Source organism: Pelophylax lessonae (genome assembly GCF_965119305.1).
Source record: "Pelophylax lessonae genome assembly, chromosome: 4".
NCBI lineage: Eukaryota > Metazoa > Chordata > Amphibia > Anura > Ranidae > Pelophylax > Pelophylax lessonae.
This window is the reverse complement of record NC_138771.1, coordinates 122,319,096-122,333,964: the sequence shown is the minus strand read 5'-3', so window position 1 is coordinate 122,333,964 and position 14,869 is coordinate 122,319,096. Positions and strand designations below refer to the sequence as shown.

At 42.0% G+C, this 14,869-nt stretch overlaps 1 protein-coding gene across 1 annotated transcript; it reads right to left on the bottom strand.

Annotated features, from left to right (window-relative positions):
* LOC309554687 (uncharacterized protein) lies at positions 1-14,219 on the bottom strand (the record flags this gene model as incomplete). The annotated part of the gene is made up of 4 exons (XM_082256393.1): positions 1-950; positions 11,302-11,403; positions 13,630-13,753; positions 14,130-14,219. 4 exons carry the CDS (start codon positions 14,217-14,219, stop codon positions 1-3), a joined length of 1,266 nt encoding a protein of 421 aa, XP_082112519.1.
* Positions 14,220-14,869: the final 650 nt, after the last annotated feature.

Below are 14,869 nucleotides of genomic sequence, written 5' to 3'. Positions count from 1 at the left end.
TCATGAATGAGTGCATTTGCGGTGTTGATTAAGCTGAGAACTTTGTGCAAATGATCTTCCACAGTCATTACAGGTGTACGGCTTTTCACCCGTGTGGGTTCTTTGATGAACTATCACCTGGGAGCTATGCCTAAATGTTCTGCCACAGTCATTGCAGGCATATGGGCGCTCCCCAGTGTGAACCCTTTGGTGTGTGATAAGATGCGACTTGTGACTGAAGCCTTTGCCACATTCAGCACATCTATAGGGTGTTTCACCGGTGTGTGACCTCTGATGGACAGTTAGAGCTGAACCCTGAGTGAAGGTCTTACCACACTCTTTACAGGTAAAAGGTCTTTCCCCAGTGTGAGTTCTCCGATGCACAATTATGGAAGAAGTAAACCTAAAGTGCCTGCCACATTCTAAACATTTATAGGGCTTTTCTCCACTGTGAACGCGCTGGTGCTTCATCAGTGTAGACCTGAATGAGAAACATTTCCCACACTCACTGCAGCCATATGGCCTTTCCCCTGTATGTATGGGCTGATGTCTATGTAGCTGAAATTTATATTTGAAGCACTTCCCACACTCGGAACATTCAAATGGTGCTTCTCCTGAGTGGAGCTTCAGGTGACTGTCTAAGTATAAAGAAAGGGCAAAGCTTTTCCCACACTCATTGCAGGTATAGGGAGCCTTTGCTGACTGAGGCCTCTGCTTCTGTCTGGCGATGACTGAGGACATGTTCTGGTTCTGACCACGCTGTCCATTCTCTGTACTCTCCCTATCTTCACATGTATTCTGTATCTTCACACGCTGCCGAAGATTATACACTGAAGTTTTGGGACAGGACGGTGCTAAGATCTGATCTTCCAAAGTTCCCCATTCATGATCTTTCAGCTTTTTTTCCAAAGGTCTGTGAGTTTTTGTGTTATTGATGTTATTCCGGGGAGAGTACAAATCTTCTAGAGAACCTAATCGTAAATTATAAAGCAACATAGTAGGAGAAGGCTGTACACAATTACATTGTACATCAACAATGAAGTTCTCTTGAAAGTATGCTGTTATATAGTATTTTCAATAAAAAAACATAAATCCTGCTAAAAGAAATAATATTGTGTTACCCCATGTATCCCCTTGCATTGTTCACCTAAAAAATGAAAGTCATGTTTATTTCACCATTGAACTACAGAACACCTCCTTCTGTGGTATGGAGATTAGGAAAGGGGGGGTTGTGATCTATAGTCCCAACACTCTATAGTACTAACACACTTCCTGTCTTAATGAGAATACTGCTTATCTATTGATAAAACACAACAAGTATTGTCAGCTTAGGACAGGAGGTGTGTGCCTGGCAGGATCACTAGAAAAAGTGAAACAAGTCTTTAAAATGAAAAATAATGTGACCAACACATCCAAGGACTAGTAAGCTGCAATAGATTACATTTTTGCACTTGGGTTTACATGCCCTTAAACCATAAAATCAAAGCAGAAATAAATAGGTGTAGAACTCATCCTGCTACACCCTTTTTAAAATCTGTATCAGCTCACCAGGGAATTACTTGCACTACCATATGCCAATGCAAACAGGCAGACCATACCCATTTATTTCATAGCCAAACCTAATGCAGCTCAGAGAAGCTCAATTTTTTAATTAGCTTAAATAGATCTACATTTAAAAGCAAAAACGTAACTACCGTGTTTCCCCGAAAATAAGACCTACCCTGAAAATAAGACCTACTGTTATTTTCAGGGAGGGCTGCAATATAAGCCCTACCCCGAAAATAATCCCTAGTTTAGTGTATGTAAAATCTTAGCATCCACTGTATTAGTGTTTTATATAATGTCCAGTGTGTGTTTTTGTAATCTAAAAGTGTGAAATACCTTTGTTACATCGCCGCTCTGCTGTCTCTCCTCTCATAGCTGTCAGGAGGGGGGGGGGGGGAAATCTCAGCCCCTCCCCGCTGCAGTGTAAACAGAAGCACCGAGTATTAGATTAGGAATTGTGTGAAATACCTTCGTTACATGGCCGCTCTGCGCCTCCGTGACCCCCAGCTGTCAGCGGGGGAGAAGAGAAAGACAGCAGAACACAGAGCGTGGATGTAACAAAGGCATTTCACACAATTCTAATCTAATACTCGGCTCTTCTGTAAACACTGCAGTGGGGAGGGGCTGAGATCCCCTCTGACAGCTGTGAGAGGAGAAATACATTAGAGCGGGAGATTAGCTGAGCGCCGAGCAGCGTGGTACCGAAGGTATTTCACACTGTTCTATTACAGAAACACACATTGGACCGTATATAAAAAGCCCTACTGTGTCTTTTGGTGCCAAAATAAATAAGAGACCCAGGCTTATTTTCGGGGAAACACGGTATATTGCAGCCTAACAGTCCTTTAATATTGTTTCTCAGCTTTAGAAAATACCCATTGATCTCTCCTAAATGCTATAGCCTTTTATAATAATCGGTTCTCTTCTATACACATAACACGTTAAGAGGAGGAAGAGAAGAAGTGTTCTGTAGTCCTCGCATATATCCTGTCCAAGTTGGACAATACTGCTGCTCCTTAGATACCCTACAGTGAACAATTGTTGTCATCGAAGGGCAGGAACCATGATACTGGCAGTATCTGGAGTGTAAATAACAGAAAAAAATCCTGGCAAACAAAAAAAATGGTAGCCACCACTTCAAAGGTAAGGCGAGCTGCAATATAATAAAGTTTTGTTCTATAGTTTACTAGTTCCCACCCAGGCCATAGTCAAATGACGGCCAGGCAGGCCGTTCACTGTTCTGGGTGGATGTCATATGACGTCTTCCCGGAACGCTGCCCATATCATGTGATCGCTGTGACCAATCACCGCAGATCACATAACTGGATGGCTTTCATTCCTTTCATCCATTGTGTATATCTTTGAGATTGACAGTGATCACATGGTACAGACAGGGCCAATCACAGCCCATCTGTATCATATGAATAGCTGTGGCCAATCCCAGCTAACCACAATAGTAAACACTGAATGGATCCATTTTATTCAGTAAAATGGTAAAAGCAATCATAATGTGTAAAATTATTATATATATATATCTCCTGACCACCTTCAGATTAGTACAGCATTACTATGGTAACCCTACTGTTCTGGTCACAGTGTGTAAAAAAACAGCTGACCGTTCTTCTCCCTGGAATGAGCATAGAGCCCATGTGATCCTTCTATATAGGATCACATGTCTCTATGGTCATTTCAGAAGCCATGCCCCCACCACAGTTAGAATCACTCCCCTGGGTTCACATTTAACCCCTTGATCACCCATAATGTTAACCCCTTCCCTGCCAGTGTCATTATTACAGTAACAGTGCATATTTTTAGCACTGATTACTGTAGTAATGTCACTGGTCCCCCCAAAAGTGTCAAAAATGTCAGTCAGGGGTCCGATCTGTCCACCGCGATGTCGCAGTCCCGCAAAAAAAAAAAAATCAATAAATCGCAGAGTGCCGCCATTACTAGTAAAAATAAATAAATAAAAATGACAAATCTTTCCTGTAGTTAGTAGACGCGATAACTTTTGCGCAAACCAATCAAATACCCTTATTGCATTTTTTTTATACCAAAAATATGTAGCAGAAAAGACTAATGTTACAAAATTTTGATTTTTACTTTTGTTTTTTTGCGAATGTTATAGCAGAATGTGAAAAATAGTCGCTCTTTTTGTTTATAGCGCAAAAAAAATAAATAAAATAAAAATCACACAGGTGATCAAATACCACGAAAATAAAGCTCTATTTGTGGGGAAAAAAAAAAAAAAAAGGACATCAATTTTATTTGGGTACAGCATCGCACAACCGCGCAATTGTCTGTTAAAATAACGCAGCGAGAAATCAAAAAACAGGGCCTTGTCAGGAAGGGGGCAAATCCTTCCAGTCTTAAAGTGGTTAAGATCATTTTAAAAATATGCATTTTGTGAAGACGCTAGATCCCGGTACAATGAAAGAAAAGAAAAAAAAAAAAAAAAAAAAAAAAGAAGAAGTTCACCTTTGGGAGCATGTTACACATTACACCCATATTTGGAGTGCAATGGTCTGCAGGCTCCTGTGGGGGGAAAAAATTCACATTTTTTTCCTGCAGAAATATATGCATTATTTTTTCTTAAAAAGGTAAACTTAGCCTTTAAAGCAGTAGTAAACCGCCAGTGATTTTTTTTAACCTGCAGGGCAAAGGTACATTATGTGAAACTTACAAACCCAATTCCAAAAAAGTTGGGATGCTGTACAAAATTGTGAGTAAAAAAAGGAATGGACTAATTTACAAATCTCAAACTTATATTTTATTCACAATAGAATATGGATAACATCAAATGTTGAAAGTGAGACATTTTGAAATGTCATGCCAAACATTGGCTCATTTTGGATTTCATGAGAGCTACACATTCCAAAAAAGTTGGGATAGGTAGCAATATGAGGCCGGAAAAGTTAAATGTACACATAAGTAACAGCTGTTGGACCAATTTGCAACTTATTAGGTCATTTGACAACATGATTGGGTATAAAAAGCCTCTCAGAGTGGCAGTGTCTCTCAGAAGTCAAGATGGGCAGAGGATCACCAATTCCCCCAATGCTGCTGCGAAAAATAGTGGAGCAATATCAGAAAGGAGTTTCTCAGAGAAAAATTGCAAAGAGTTTGAAGTGATCATCTACAGTGCATAATATCATCCAAAGATTCAGAGAATCTGGAACAATCTCTGTGCGTAAGGGTCAAGGCCGAAAAACCATACTGGATGCCCGTGATCTTTGGGCCCTTAGACGGCACTGCATCACATACAGGAATGCTACTGTAATGGAAATCACAACATGGGCTCAGGAATACTTCCAGAAAACATTGTTGGTGAACACAATCCACCGTGCCATTCGACATTGCCGGCTAAAAATCTACAGGCCAAAAAAAGAATCCATATTTTAACATGATCCAAAAGCGCAGGCGTTTTCTCAGGGCCAAGGCTCATTTAAAATGGACTGTGGCAAAGTGGAAAACTGTTCTGTGATCAGACGTATCAAAACTTGAAGTTCTTTTTGGAAAACTGGGACGCCATGTCATCCGGACTAAAGAGGACAAGGGCAACCCAAGTTGTTATCAGCGCTCAGTTCAGGAGCCTTTGATGGTATGGGGTTGCATGAGTGCGTGTGGCATGGGCAGCTTACACATCTGGAAAGGCACCATCAATGCTGAAAGGTGTATCCAAGTTCTAGAACATATGCTCTCATCCAGACGTCGTCTCTTTCAGGGAAGACCTTGCTTTTTCCAACATGACAATGCCAGACCACATACTGCATCAATTACAACATCATGGCTGTGTAGAAGAAGGAACCGGGTACAGAAATGGGCAGCCTGCAGTCCAGATTTTTCACCCATAGAAAACATTTGGTGCATCATAAAGAGGAAGATGCGACAAAGAAGACCTAAGACAGTTGGGCAACTAGAAGCCTGTACTAGACAAGAATGGGACAACATTCCTATTCCTAAACTTGAGCAACTTGTCTCCTCAGTCCCCAGATGTTTGCAGACTTATAAAAAGAAGAGGGAATGGCACACAGTGGTAAACATGGCCACAACTTTTTTGAGAGGTGTTGATGCCATCAAATTTAAAATCAACTTATTTTTCCCTTAAAATTATACATTTTCTCAGTTTAAACATTTGATACGTCATCAGTGTTGTATTCTGAATAAAATATTAAAATTTGAAACTTCCACATCATTGCATTCTGTTTTAGTCCCAATTTGTACAGAGTCCCAACTTTTTTGCAATTGGGTTTGTACTTGGAACGAAGCCCTTCGAGTGGCGAGCGGTCATGAATGTAATTTCATGTATGGGAGTTTACCCCCCCTTTAACTAGGTCTGTCTTCCATGTTAAATCACCCTATATATAAATCATTACTTTTAACTTTGTAGCGCTTCTTAAAAAAAAAAAAACTTTCAAAGACAAAACTCATTGTGAGCAAAGATTGTTGATTTCCTAATCACAATAGTAGTTTCACTTTCTTTAAATTAAAAAAAAAAAAACGTATTGTGCAATTTTCGAGTTAGAGCAGTCATAATTTTAAAACATCAAGTGTTACTAAAGATAAATTGTACTAATTGGTACTAATTTTGTTATGTGACTTTATCCTCATGGCACTTTTTAAGCAATTTCAACTGGTTTTAAAATCTGGAAAATTACCAGACGGATGAAGGCAACCTACCACCAACTGTTCACATCAAACCCATAATACCCATAATTGGTATTACGTTGCCTTGATCGTTTTTTTTCTTCTTGATAAAAAGCTGGTTAAATTGCCAGAAAATGAACATATTTTGCTTAGCATTCCAATGTATTATTTTTTCCCAAGGAACCTATACATCAGCTTGACAATTATAGAAATCTAAGTGAGGTTTGGGACTGTTCACATATTTCCTTGACTTAATAACCACTGAGCCAACATGTTATATAAAATTATTTGTACATAGAACATTAAACAATCTTAAAAGAATGGGGTTTGTTCCAAAAAAATAAGTTAAACTGCTTGTACAGGGTGAGGTTAATCTGGATTCAAGATCAGGTTTTGTGTCTTATCCAATGGGTTTTGCGGGCTGACCCGCTTTGTCATGGCCTCAGATCCTGTCAAATACTGTATAGTATTCCCTCAGAAAGTGGTAGCAGATAGCCTTGGGAGCCCGTAGGGGAACATCGCCAAAATCCCATAAAGAAACACCCACGTAAGAGCAAGGACGATACCAAATATAGAGTCTAAATCATATGCTCCCTAATAGAGTGTCCAAGAAATAGTAGATATCGCAGGCAGCCAGCAGTACTGAAGCAGATTTCACAGAGGACACACAATACATCACACCAATAGAGAAAACCAGTTGAGACCTGAGACATACTGCAATTATGCCTTCCCAGTTTGTGATATCCACTATTTCTTGGACACTTTATTAGGGAGCACATGATATAGACTCTATATTTAGTATTGTCTTTGCTCCTATGTGGGTGTTTCTTTTTGGAGTTTTGGAGACATTCCCCACGGGCTCCCCAAGCTACTTGCCACCACTCTCTGATGGAATACTATACAGTATTTGATAGGATCTGAGGCCGTGACAAAGCGGGTCAGCCCACAAAACCGGATCTTGAATCCAGGATAACATCACCCTGGACATGCAGTTTGTGAACCTGTTTTTATGGAACAAATCCCTTTCTTTTAAAATTGTATAATGTGCTAAATAAAGTTATGTACAAATGATTTTATATAATGTGTTGGCTCAGTGGTTATATAATGTGTTGGCTCAGTGGTTAATATCCCAAGCAAGTGCATTAAAAAGTCCCAAACCTCACTTAGATTTCTATAATTCTCTCTCAAGGGATGGTACTTTCTTCGGGTGCATGTTCAGTCACACTCTACCCCCACATACAATACATTTTATACATCAGCTTGGTATTCCATTCAGGAGTGTACATCTACAGTGCCTTGAAAAAGTATTCATACCCCTTGAAATTTCCCACATTTTGCCATGTTACAACCGAAAACGTAAATGTTTTTATTGGGATTTTATGTGATAGACCAACACAAAGTGAAGTGGAAGGAAAATAAATGGTTCTCAATTTTTTTTACAAATAAATGTGAAAAGTGTGACATGCATTTGTATGTCAATATTTTGTAGAACCATCTTTCGCTGCAATTCAGCTACAAGTCTTTTTGGGTATGTCTCTACCAGGACAGAGAGAGCAAAATTTTCGCCCATTCTTCTTTGCAAAATAGCTCAAGTTCTGTCAGATTGGATGGAAAGCGTCTGAACAGCAATTTTCAAGTCTTGCCACATATTCTCAATTGGATTTAGGTCTGAACTTTGACTGGGCCAGTCTAACACATGGATATGCTTTGATTTAAACTATTCCACTGTAGCTCTGGCTGTATGTTTGTCCTGCTGGAAGGTGAACCTCTGCCCAAGTCTCAAGTCATATGCAGACTAACAGGTTTTCTCGATGGGCATGGTGTGTTCAGTAGGGCTGTGCATCTTCACTTACCTCACGATTCGATGCGATTACGATTATTAGGGTCGCGATTCGATACGATTAGATTCCGCGATGCATCACGATTACTGCCCAATGCCCATGCCCAGCCCACTGCCCAATGGTTTTCAAAACTTTATCAAAAAAAACAATCAAGCAGTCACAAATAAAAGAATCCTTTTTATTTTCATTTGCTTCAAAGGACACTTTCCTGGACCCTGTCATGGCCTGCAAGCCCTGCATACTTTAGTGCACTTGCACTGCAAACATATAGGAAGGTCTGAAAATGCAAACAGCATAGCAGAGACAGACAACAACACTAGTATTTTACTAGAAGTAACAGTAAAATTAGTAAAAAACTGTAGTAGTGCAGTTTACTGCTTCATAAAAGAAAATATTAATATAAGCCAGGCCTACCACCATTTAAAGTACAACTAAAGGCCAAACTTTTTGGATTTTGGATAAAGTTTGGCCTATAGTTGTACTTTAAGGCAAGCCAAGATAGAAGCCAGCCAGCCAGCCAACCAATCCCCCACAGCACTGACAAACACTTGAGTGAGAGTGAGTCCCCCCCCTTGCCCAGACCCCCACACCTTCCCCAATCCCCCACAGCACTGACAAACACTGAGTGAGTCCCCCCCTTGCCCAGACCCCCATAACTGACTGACACTGACAGAGACCCCCAGGCCCCCACTGACACTGACTGACCCCCCTGGCTGCCAGACTGCCACAGCAGAACAGTACCCCCGGGCCCCGACCGACCGTCCCCTGTCCCAGGCCCCCCCCCCCCATCACAGACATCCCCCAGAGATACAGACGAGAGACCCCCATGAATGATTACACAATTATTTGTTCGGACATACCTGCTGTGTGACTGTGTGGGTTGTTGTGCACTGCATTGCAGAGGAGGACAGGTGCTGTGCTGCTCTCTGGGCTCTGTGGCGGGCGGCTGGCGTCACTGGCAGTGGCGTGGCGGCTGGGCCTCCAGGGCCTGTCGGCTACGGTGAGGTGAGGCTGGCGGCGCTGGCTGGCTGCGATGGGGGACGCACTTGGGGCTCCTCGTTCCTGTGTGTGGACTCACTGGACTGGCGGCTTCTGGCTTGGATGGCTGGCTGGCTGGCTTCTAGGCCGCAGGTGGGACGCCAATACATGCGGGGGATGTCTTGCTGCGCCTCGGCCCGGGTCAAAGAGGCGGAAGGGGAGGGGCGGAGCCTTTTTATTAAGCTCCCGCCACTAACCCACCAATCAGCTGCCGATCCTGCGATCTTGTGATTTTTTATTTTTTTTCCCTTGCGCGATAGGGCGTGGCCGCGGCTGATGACGTCATTTTGTATAATCGATTATGCCGGCAGCCCGCATCTATGCAGAATCGTGAAGGGTCGAATCGCGATGCATCGATCTTTCGATTATATTCCCCAGCCCTAGTGTTCAGGGTGATGTGCAGTGTTGGATTTCCACCACACAGTTTTGCTTTTAGACCAAAAAGTTGAATTTTTGTCTCATCTGACCAGAGCACCTTCTTCCACGTTTGCTGTGTCCCCGACATGGCTTCTCGCAAACTGCAGACAGGAATTCTTATGGCTTTCTTCTTGCCACTCTTCCATAAAAGGCCAGATTTGTGGAGTGCGCGACTAATAGTTGTCCTGTGGACAGATTCTCCCACCTGAGCTGTGGATCTCTGCAGTACCTCCAGAGTTACCATGGGCCTCTTGGCTGCTTCTCTGATTAATTCTCGCCGGCTATGTCTCAGTAGGTTTGTTGCTGTGCCATACTCTTTCCATTGTTGGGATGATGGATTGAACAGTGCTCCGTGAGATGTTTAAAGCTTGGGATATTTTTTTAACTTTTATTTTCTTTTGTAACCTACCCCTGCTTTAAACTTCTCCACAACTTTATCTGACCCGTCTGGTGTGTTTCTTGGCCCCGGAAGATTTTACACCCTTCCTGACCAGGGCCTATTTTGCGATTCGGCACTGCGTGAATTTAACGGACAATTGCGCGGTCGTGCGACGCTGTACCTAAATGAATTTGACGTCCTTTTTTTCCCACAAACAGAGCTTTCTTTTGGTGGTATTTGATCACCTGTGCGATTTTTTGATCATGCGCTATAAACAAAAAAAGACTGTCAATTTTGCAAAAATAGCAATATTTTTCACATTTTTTTATATGAAATTCTCAAAAAAAAAAAAAAATTTAAAAATCAAAATTTAACATTTTCGGCCAATTTGTTTTATGCTACATATGTTGGTAAAAAAAAAAAAAAAAAAAAAAAAAAAAAAAAAAAAAAAATCGCAAAAAGCGTATTTTGATTGGTTTGCGTAAAAGTTATTGCGTTTACTAACAAAGGGAAAGATTTTTGTCATTTTTGTTGTTTTTTTTTTTTTTAACGCGTAATGGCAGCGATCTGCGATTTTTTTTGCGGTACTGCGACATTGCGTCGGACAGATCGGACCCTTGACTGACATTTTTGACACTTTTGGGGTTACCAGTGACATTTCTACAGTAATCAGTGCTATACATATGCACTGTTACTGTAAAATGACACTGGCAGTGAAGGGGTTAACTTTTGAGAGGGAGGGGTGGTGTGTGTCCCTAGGGGCGTGATTCTAACTGTGATTGGCTGTGGCTTGAGCTGTAGGAACAGTGATCAACGGTCCTACATAGTAGAACCGTATGATCACTGTTTCTACACAGGGGAGAATGACAGGCGGCTTGTTTACATTAGCTGCCTGCCTTTCTCCCTCTGCAGCGACGATCGCCGAGTGACCGGCGGACATCGTGTCCGCCGGTCACACGCGCGGGGGGGCGCGCGCTCGCTCCCGAGACCCTCACAGGCTAGCGACGTAGATCTACGTTACTCTGCCTGTGAGGGGCTGACTGCCAACGTAAATAGTCATGCGGCAGTCAGCAAGTGGTTAACAAACCCCTAAAGTGCTTCAAAGAACAGCTGTATTTATACTGAGATTGAATTATACACAGGTGGACTCTTTACTAATTATGCAACTTCTGAAATCAATTGGTTTCACTAGATTTTAATTTGGGGAATCAGAGTAAAGGGGGCTGAATACAAATGCATGCCACACTTTTCAGATATTTGTAAAACATTTGGAAAACCATTTATCATTTTCCTTCCACTTCACAATTATGTGTCATTTTGTGTTGGCCTATCCCATAAAATCCCAATAAAATACATTTACGTTTTTGGTTGTAACATGACAAAATGTGGAAAATTTCAAGGGGTATGAACACTGTTTCAAGCACTGTATAGACCAATACAATGGGTCTCACTCACCTGCAGCACAATATTGAGGATCCTTACATTGACTTTGAGCTCCCAAGCAAGGCTTTTCTCCAAGCTGAAGTTTTGAGACTAAACTTGGCTCTTCAACATATCCTAGAAATTAAATAAATAGGTTTGCTATGGTAATTGTGATGGTTTTTTATTGCTTATTTTAGGCACTTTAAGCTCAAAAATTCTAGGATATTCTATATCTTTTACATAATGTTACCAAACATCTGACTGTGCTTGTAGCTAATTAACTTTCAGCAATCGTAGTTTACAGCCAATAACCTTTACCCATTACACAGAGAATTATGAAAATTTTAAGAACCATAACCCAATCATAACATTCATGTTAATACTTTAGCAGAGAACTTGTATATAACAGACCAAAAAGGGTACAGTAGAATGTTTACCAGAGGTAAATCGGCCCAGTATTGACTCACTTTCTGAAGGTTAATTTTGTCCTAGCAAGTCCTAAGCATGACCCAATTTTTTTTAGTTTTGGATAGATATGACAAGGACTAGAACCAGTCAGGGTTTTGTTGTGCCCCTTGCAGCAAAGAGCACATAGAAGGGTAAGCTCAACTTAACGGCCAGCCTGTGAACCAACCAATAACAGTATGCGTCAAAAAAAGAGGGGGTTTAGTTTGCACACATTTGCAAATACATGTGTAAGCTACAGAACCTTGTCAAGGCACCCCAGTATTTTCTGTAGTCCTAATTCTAAATTTGAGAGCCTCCACAGTGGAAGCACATACATTATAAAGGATAGGCAGAGGGCAGGTGAGCCTGGAGGGAGCCCACCCCTCCTTAAAGGCACAGGGTGGACTGGACACCCAGTATATAGCACAATGGCAGCAAAGGTGTCCAATACGTCCAGGGGGACCGTTCAGACAGGACAATTTGGTTGGTTATCAGAATGAAAGGGAAATTGAGCTTGGAATTTCTTTGGTTTTGTTTTTATATTGTGCCCCTGCTTGGGTAGGTAAAATCCAAAAAATTTCAGCTGTCACCAAAACAAAATCATAGGGAAAATTTTTGATGTTGGAATGGCTTACAGTGGAGTTTTGCCACAAATATAGCTGTGTAATGAATGTATGTCTGTTCTGTAATTCTGTCTGCCAGCAATGTTTCTTCCCATGTACAGCTCAGGGCACATTCTTAGCATGTTGCGGTGTTGGGAAGAATTAACTTCCATATACATTCACTGGAGATACATCATTCTGGGCTAGCCAAAGGATGTCAGCTGCAAGGGAGCTTATGGAAGTTGCATTGCTAAAGGGAAGGCGAGTATTGTAGACCCACAGTCTCTCATAACACCTAAAGCAGCAAGTTTGTACATCCCTTCCTTCCCATATCGGGGTGGATTTACGTTTTATTAAATCAACCCCTATTGCAGTCCCCAGAGGTCTTTTCAAGCTGATATTCTATGTATCTCCTTCGTTTCCACAGTGTAGTCCTTATATGTCTCAGTAATAATGTGTCAGCAACCTGGTTCCCGTTATCATAAAAGGCTGCACTTTCACAGGCAGAAGAAGGTGCAGTAGGAGTAGCTCCCATGACAATCTGAATTCACTTGCAGAGAGAGTTTGGCCAGCCATATATGGATTGAAATTGGGTCGGTTCAGCAGGGACCGGCCAAGATCCGATCCAGCTATGGGCAGGCTGATTGTACCCAAGTCAATCCATTGATCGACTTGGGTACAACCAGCCTGTCTGATTTTTCACATGCGATTACTGCGGGTGGCTATAGCCACAAGCATTATTCATTGTGTTCTGCTGGCCTTGAAGGCTCCCGGCATCCCCCCCCCGGCAGAACACAGTAGCGCTGACTGTGTTGATTGGGGGGGGGCAGGGGTAAATCAAGTGATTTTCTTTCACATAATATATGGCCTGCCTTAGGCAATACCACTTTATTCTCTACTGAGATTATTAGATGTATGGATAGAAAGGCAGTACCACATCTCGAGGGCCTATTCAAATTACATTAGGTTCAATTCACAAAGCAGAACATAGTAAGCCTCTCTATATGGCCATGTTACAATTTTTCAAACTCCACTGAGATAACTCACCATCCCTTTATAGGAAAGTATACCGATCCTAGTGTGAGCTTTGTGAACTGATCCTAATACAGTTAAGCAATGCACTTCATCATACAGTGTTATCTCTGTATATTCATTCTGAATGTGCCCCATATCACTCCTGCACTGCTTTTTTTTCCCCATCACATTGCACATCAAATTAAGCTTTACCTCCTCTTCTGCTACACACCGCAGGGGCCTCTGCAACCAGAGCATACAGGACCCATGCTCCCATATAAAACTGCTGGCTACTCACCAAGGCATCTAAGGGCATTGTAGTTCTCCAGCATTACACACTTGTAGAGATCTTTCTGCTCTGCGTCTAACCAATTCCATTCTTCTTCAGAGAAGTAGATGGCTACATCATCAAAGTGAACTGGCTGGAATAGAGCAAAGTTATATTTAGGTCAGCATGAGGGCAGCTTCACACCGATCCCCTGCATTTTGGTCACAGCACAGTGTACCTGCAGTTTTCGTGCGGGTTATCTGCGCTTTCATATAGACTTCTATTATATCCTGCGGTTTTGGTGCACTTTCAGAAAGCGAATCAAAACAGCGGGCTATAATACAAGTCTATGGGAAAGTGCAGCTAACCTGCACAAAAACCATGGGTACATTGCACTGCACCCACATTGTGGTCAAAGCAAAGCAGGGGCGGTGTGAAAGCATCCCAATTCTGCAGGTTGGCAATAACCGGCCACACATGAAATATATATATATATTTTTTTTATTATTATTAATTTAGCAGGTTCTTACGATTGCCAGTGCGGTTTTTGTATATACATCAGTTTTCTTGTATGGCTTCCTTTCTCTGACACTTTTTCTCTTACGGAGTGATCGAGTCATGTCCTTCAACAAAATTAAAATAAATTAGTTTTCATATCTGCCAAACTGTTAAAAACAAATTTATCAAACGAGATGTAACTATTAATTTTATTCCCATTAAATTCATGGAATTAAACTATAAAATAACTGCAGTGACTTGTTGTTCTGCACAGTCCCAAAGCTGTCAGTTGGGATGCAGTGGCTGCACAGACAGAGCCGCTGTTCCCAATGTGACATCCATGTGGATGCAGGGTTCCTGAAAGCATACACAAGTGCGTTTGGGGTAAGGTGACCAGATTTTTAATTTTTTCTTATTGGCAGATGGCACGGGACTGCACAATACACAGGAGGGTGTTAGGCATAGAGTACAGGATCCAGAGGTTTGCAATGCGCAGAGGACAATTCTGCCCCCACATCCATAGCTCACCTCTGTACCCTTCTCATAAATTATTTCTGCAGCCACCTCTTAGCCCTTCCCCCCACAACAGCTAAACTCTCCATCATGCAGCTGCATCAGCTCTGACCCCCCCCCCCCCCCCCCCCCCATCACCTCCTAGTCCTCCACACAGTCAAATTGTGGCTCTGCCTCTCCTCCACTGAACAGCAGCAGGAGTAGCAGTGAGATCGTCCAGCAGGGGGCGTCTGCATCCGAGACAGGCTGTTTCTCAGCC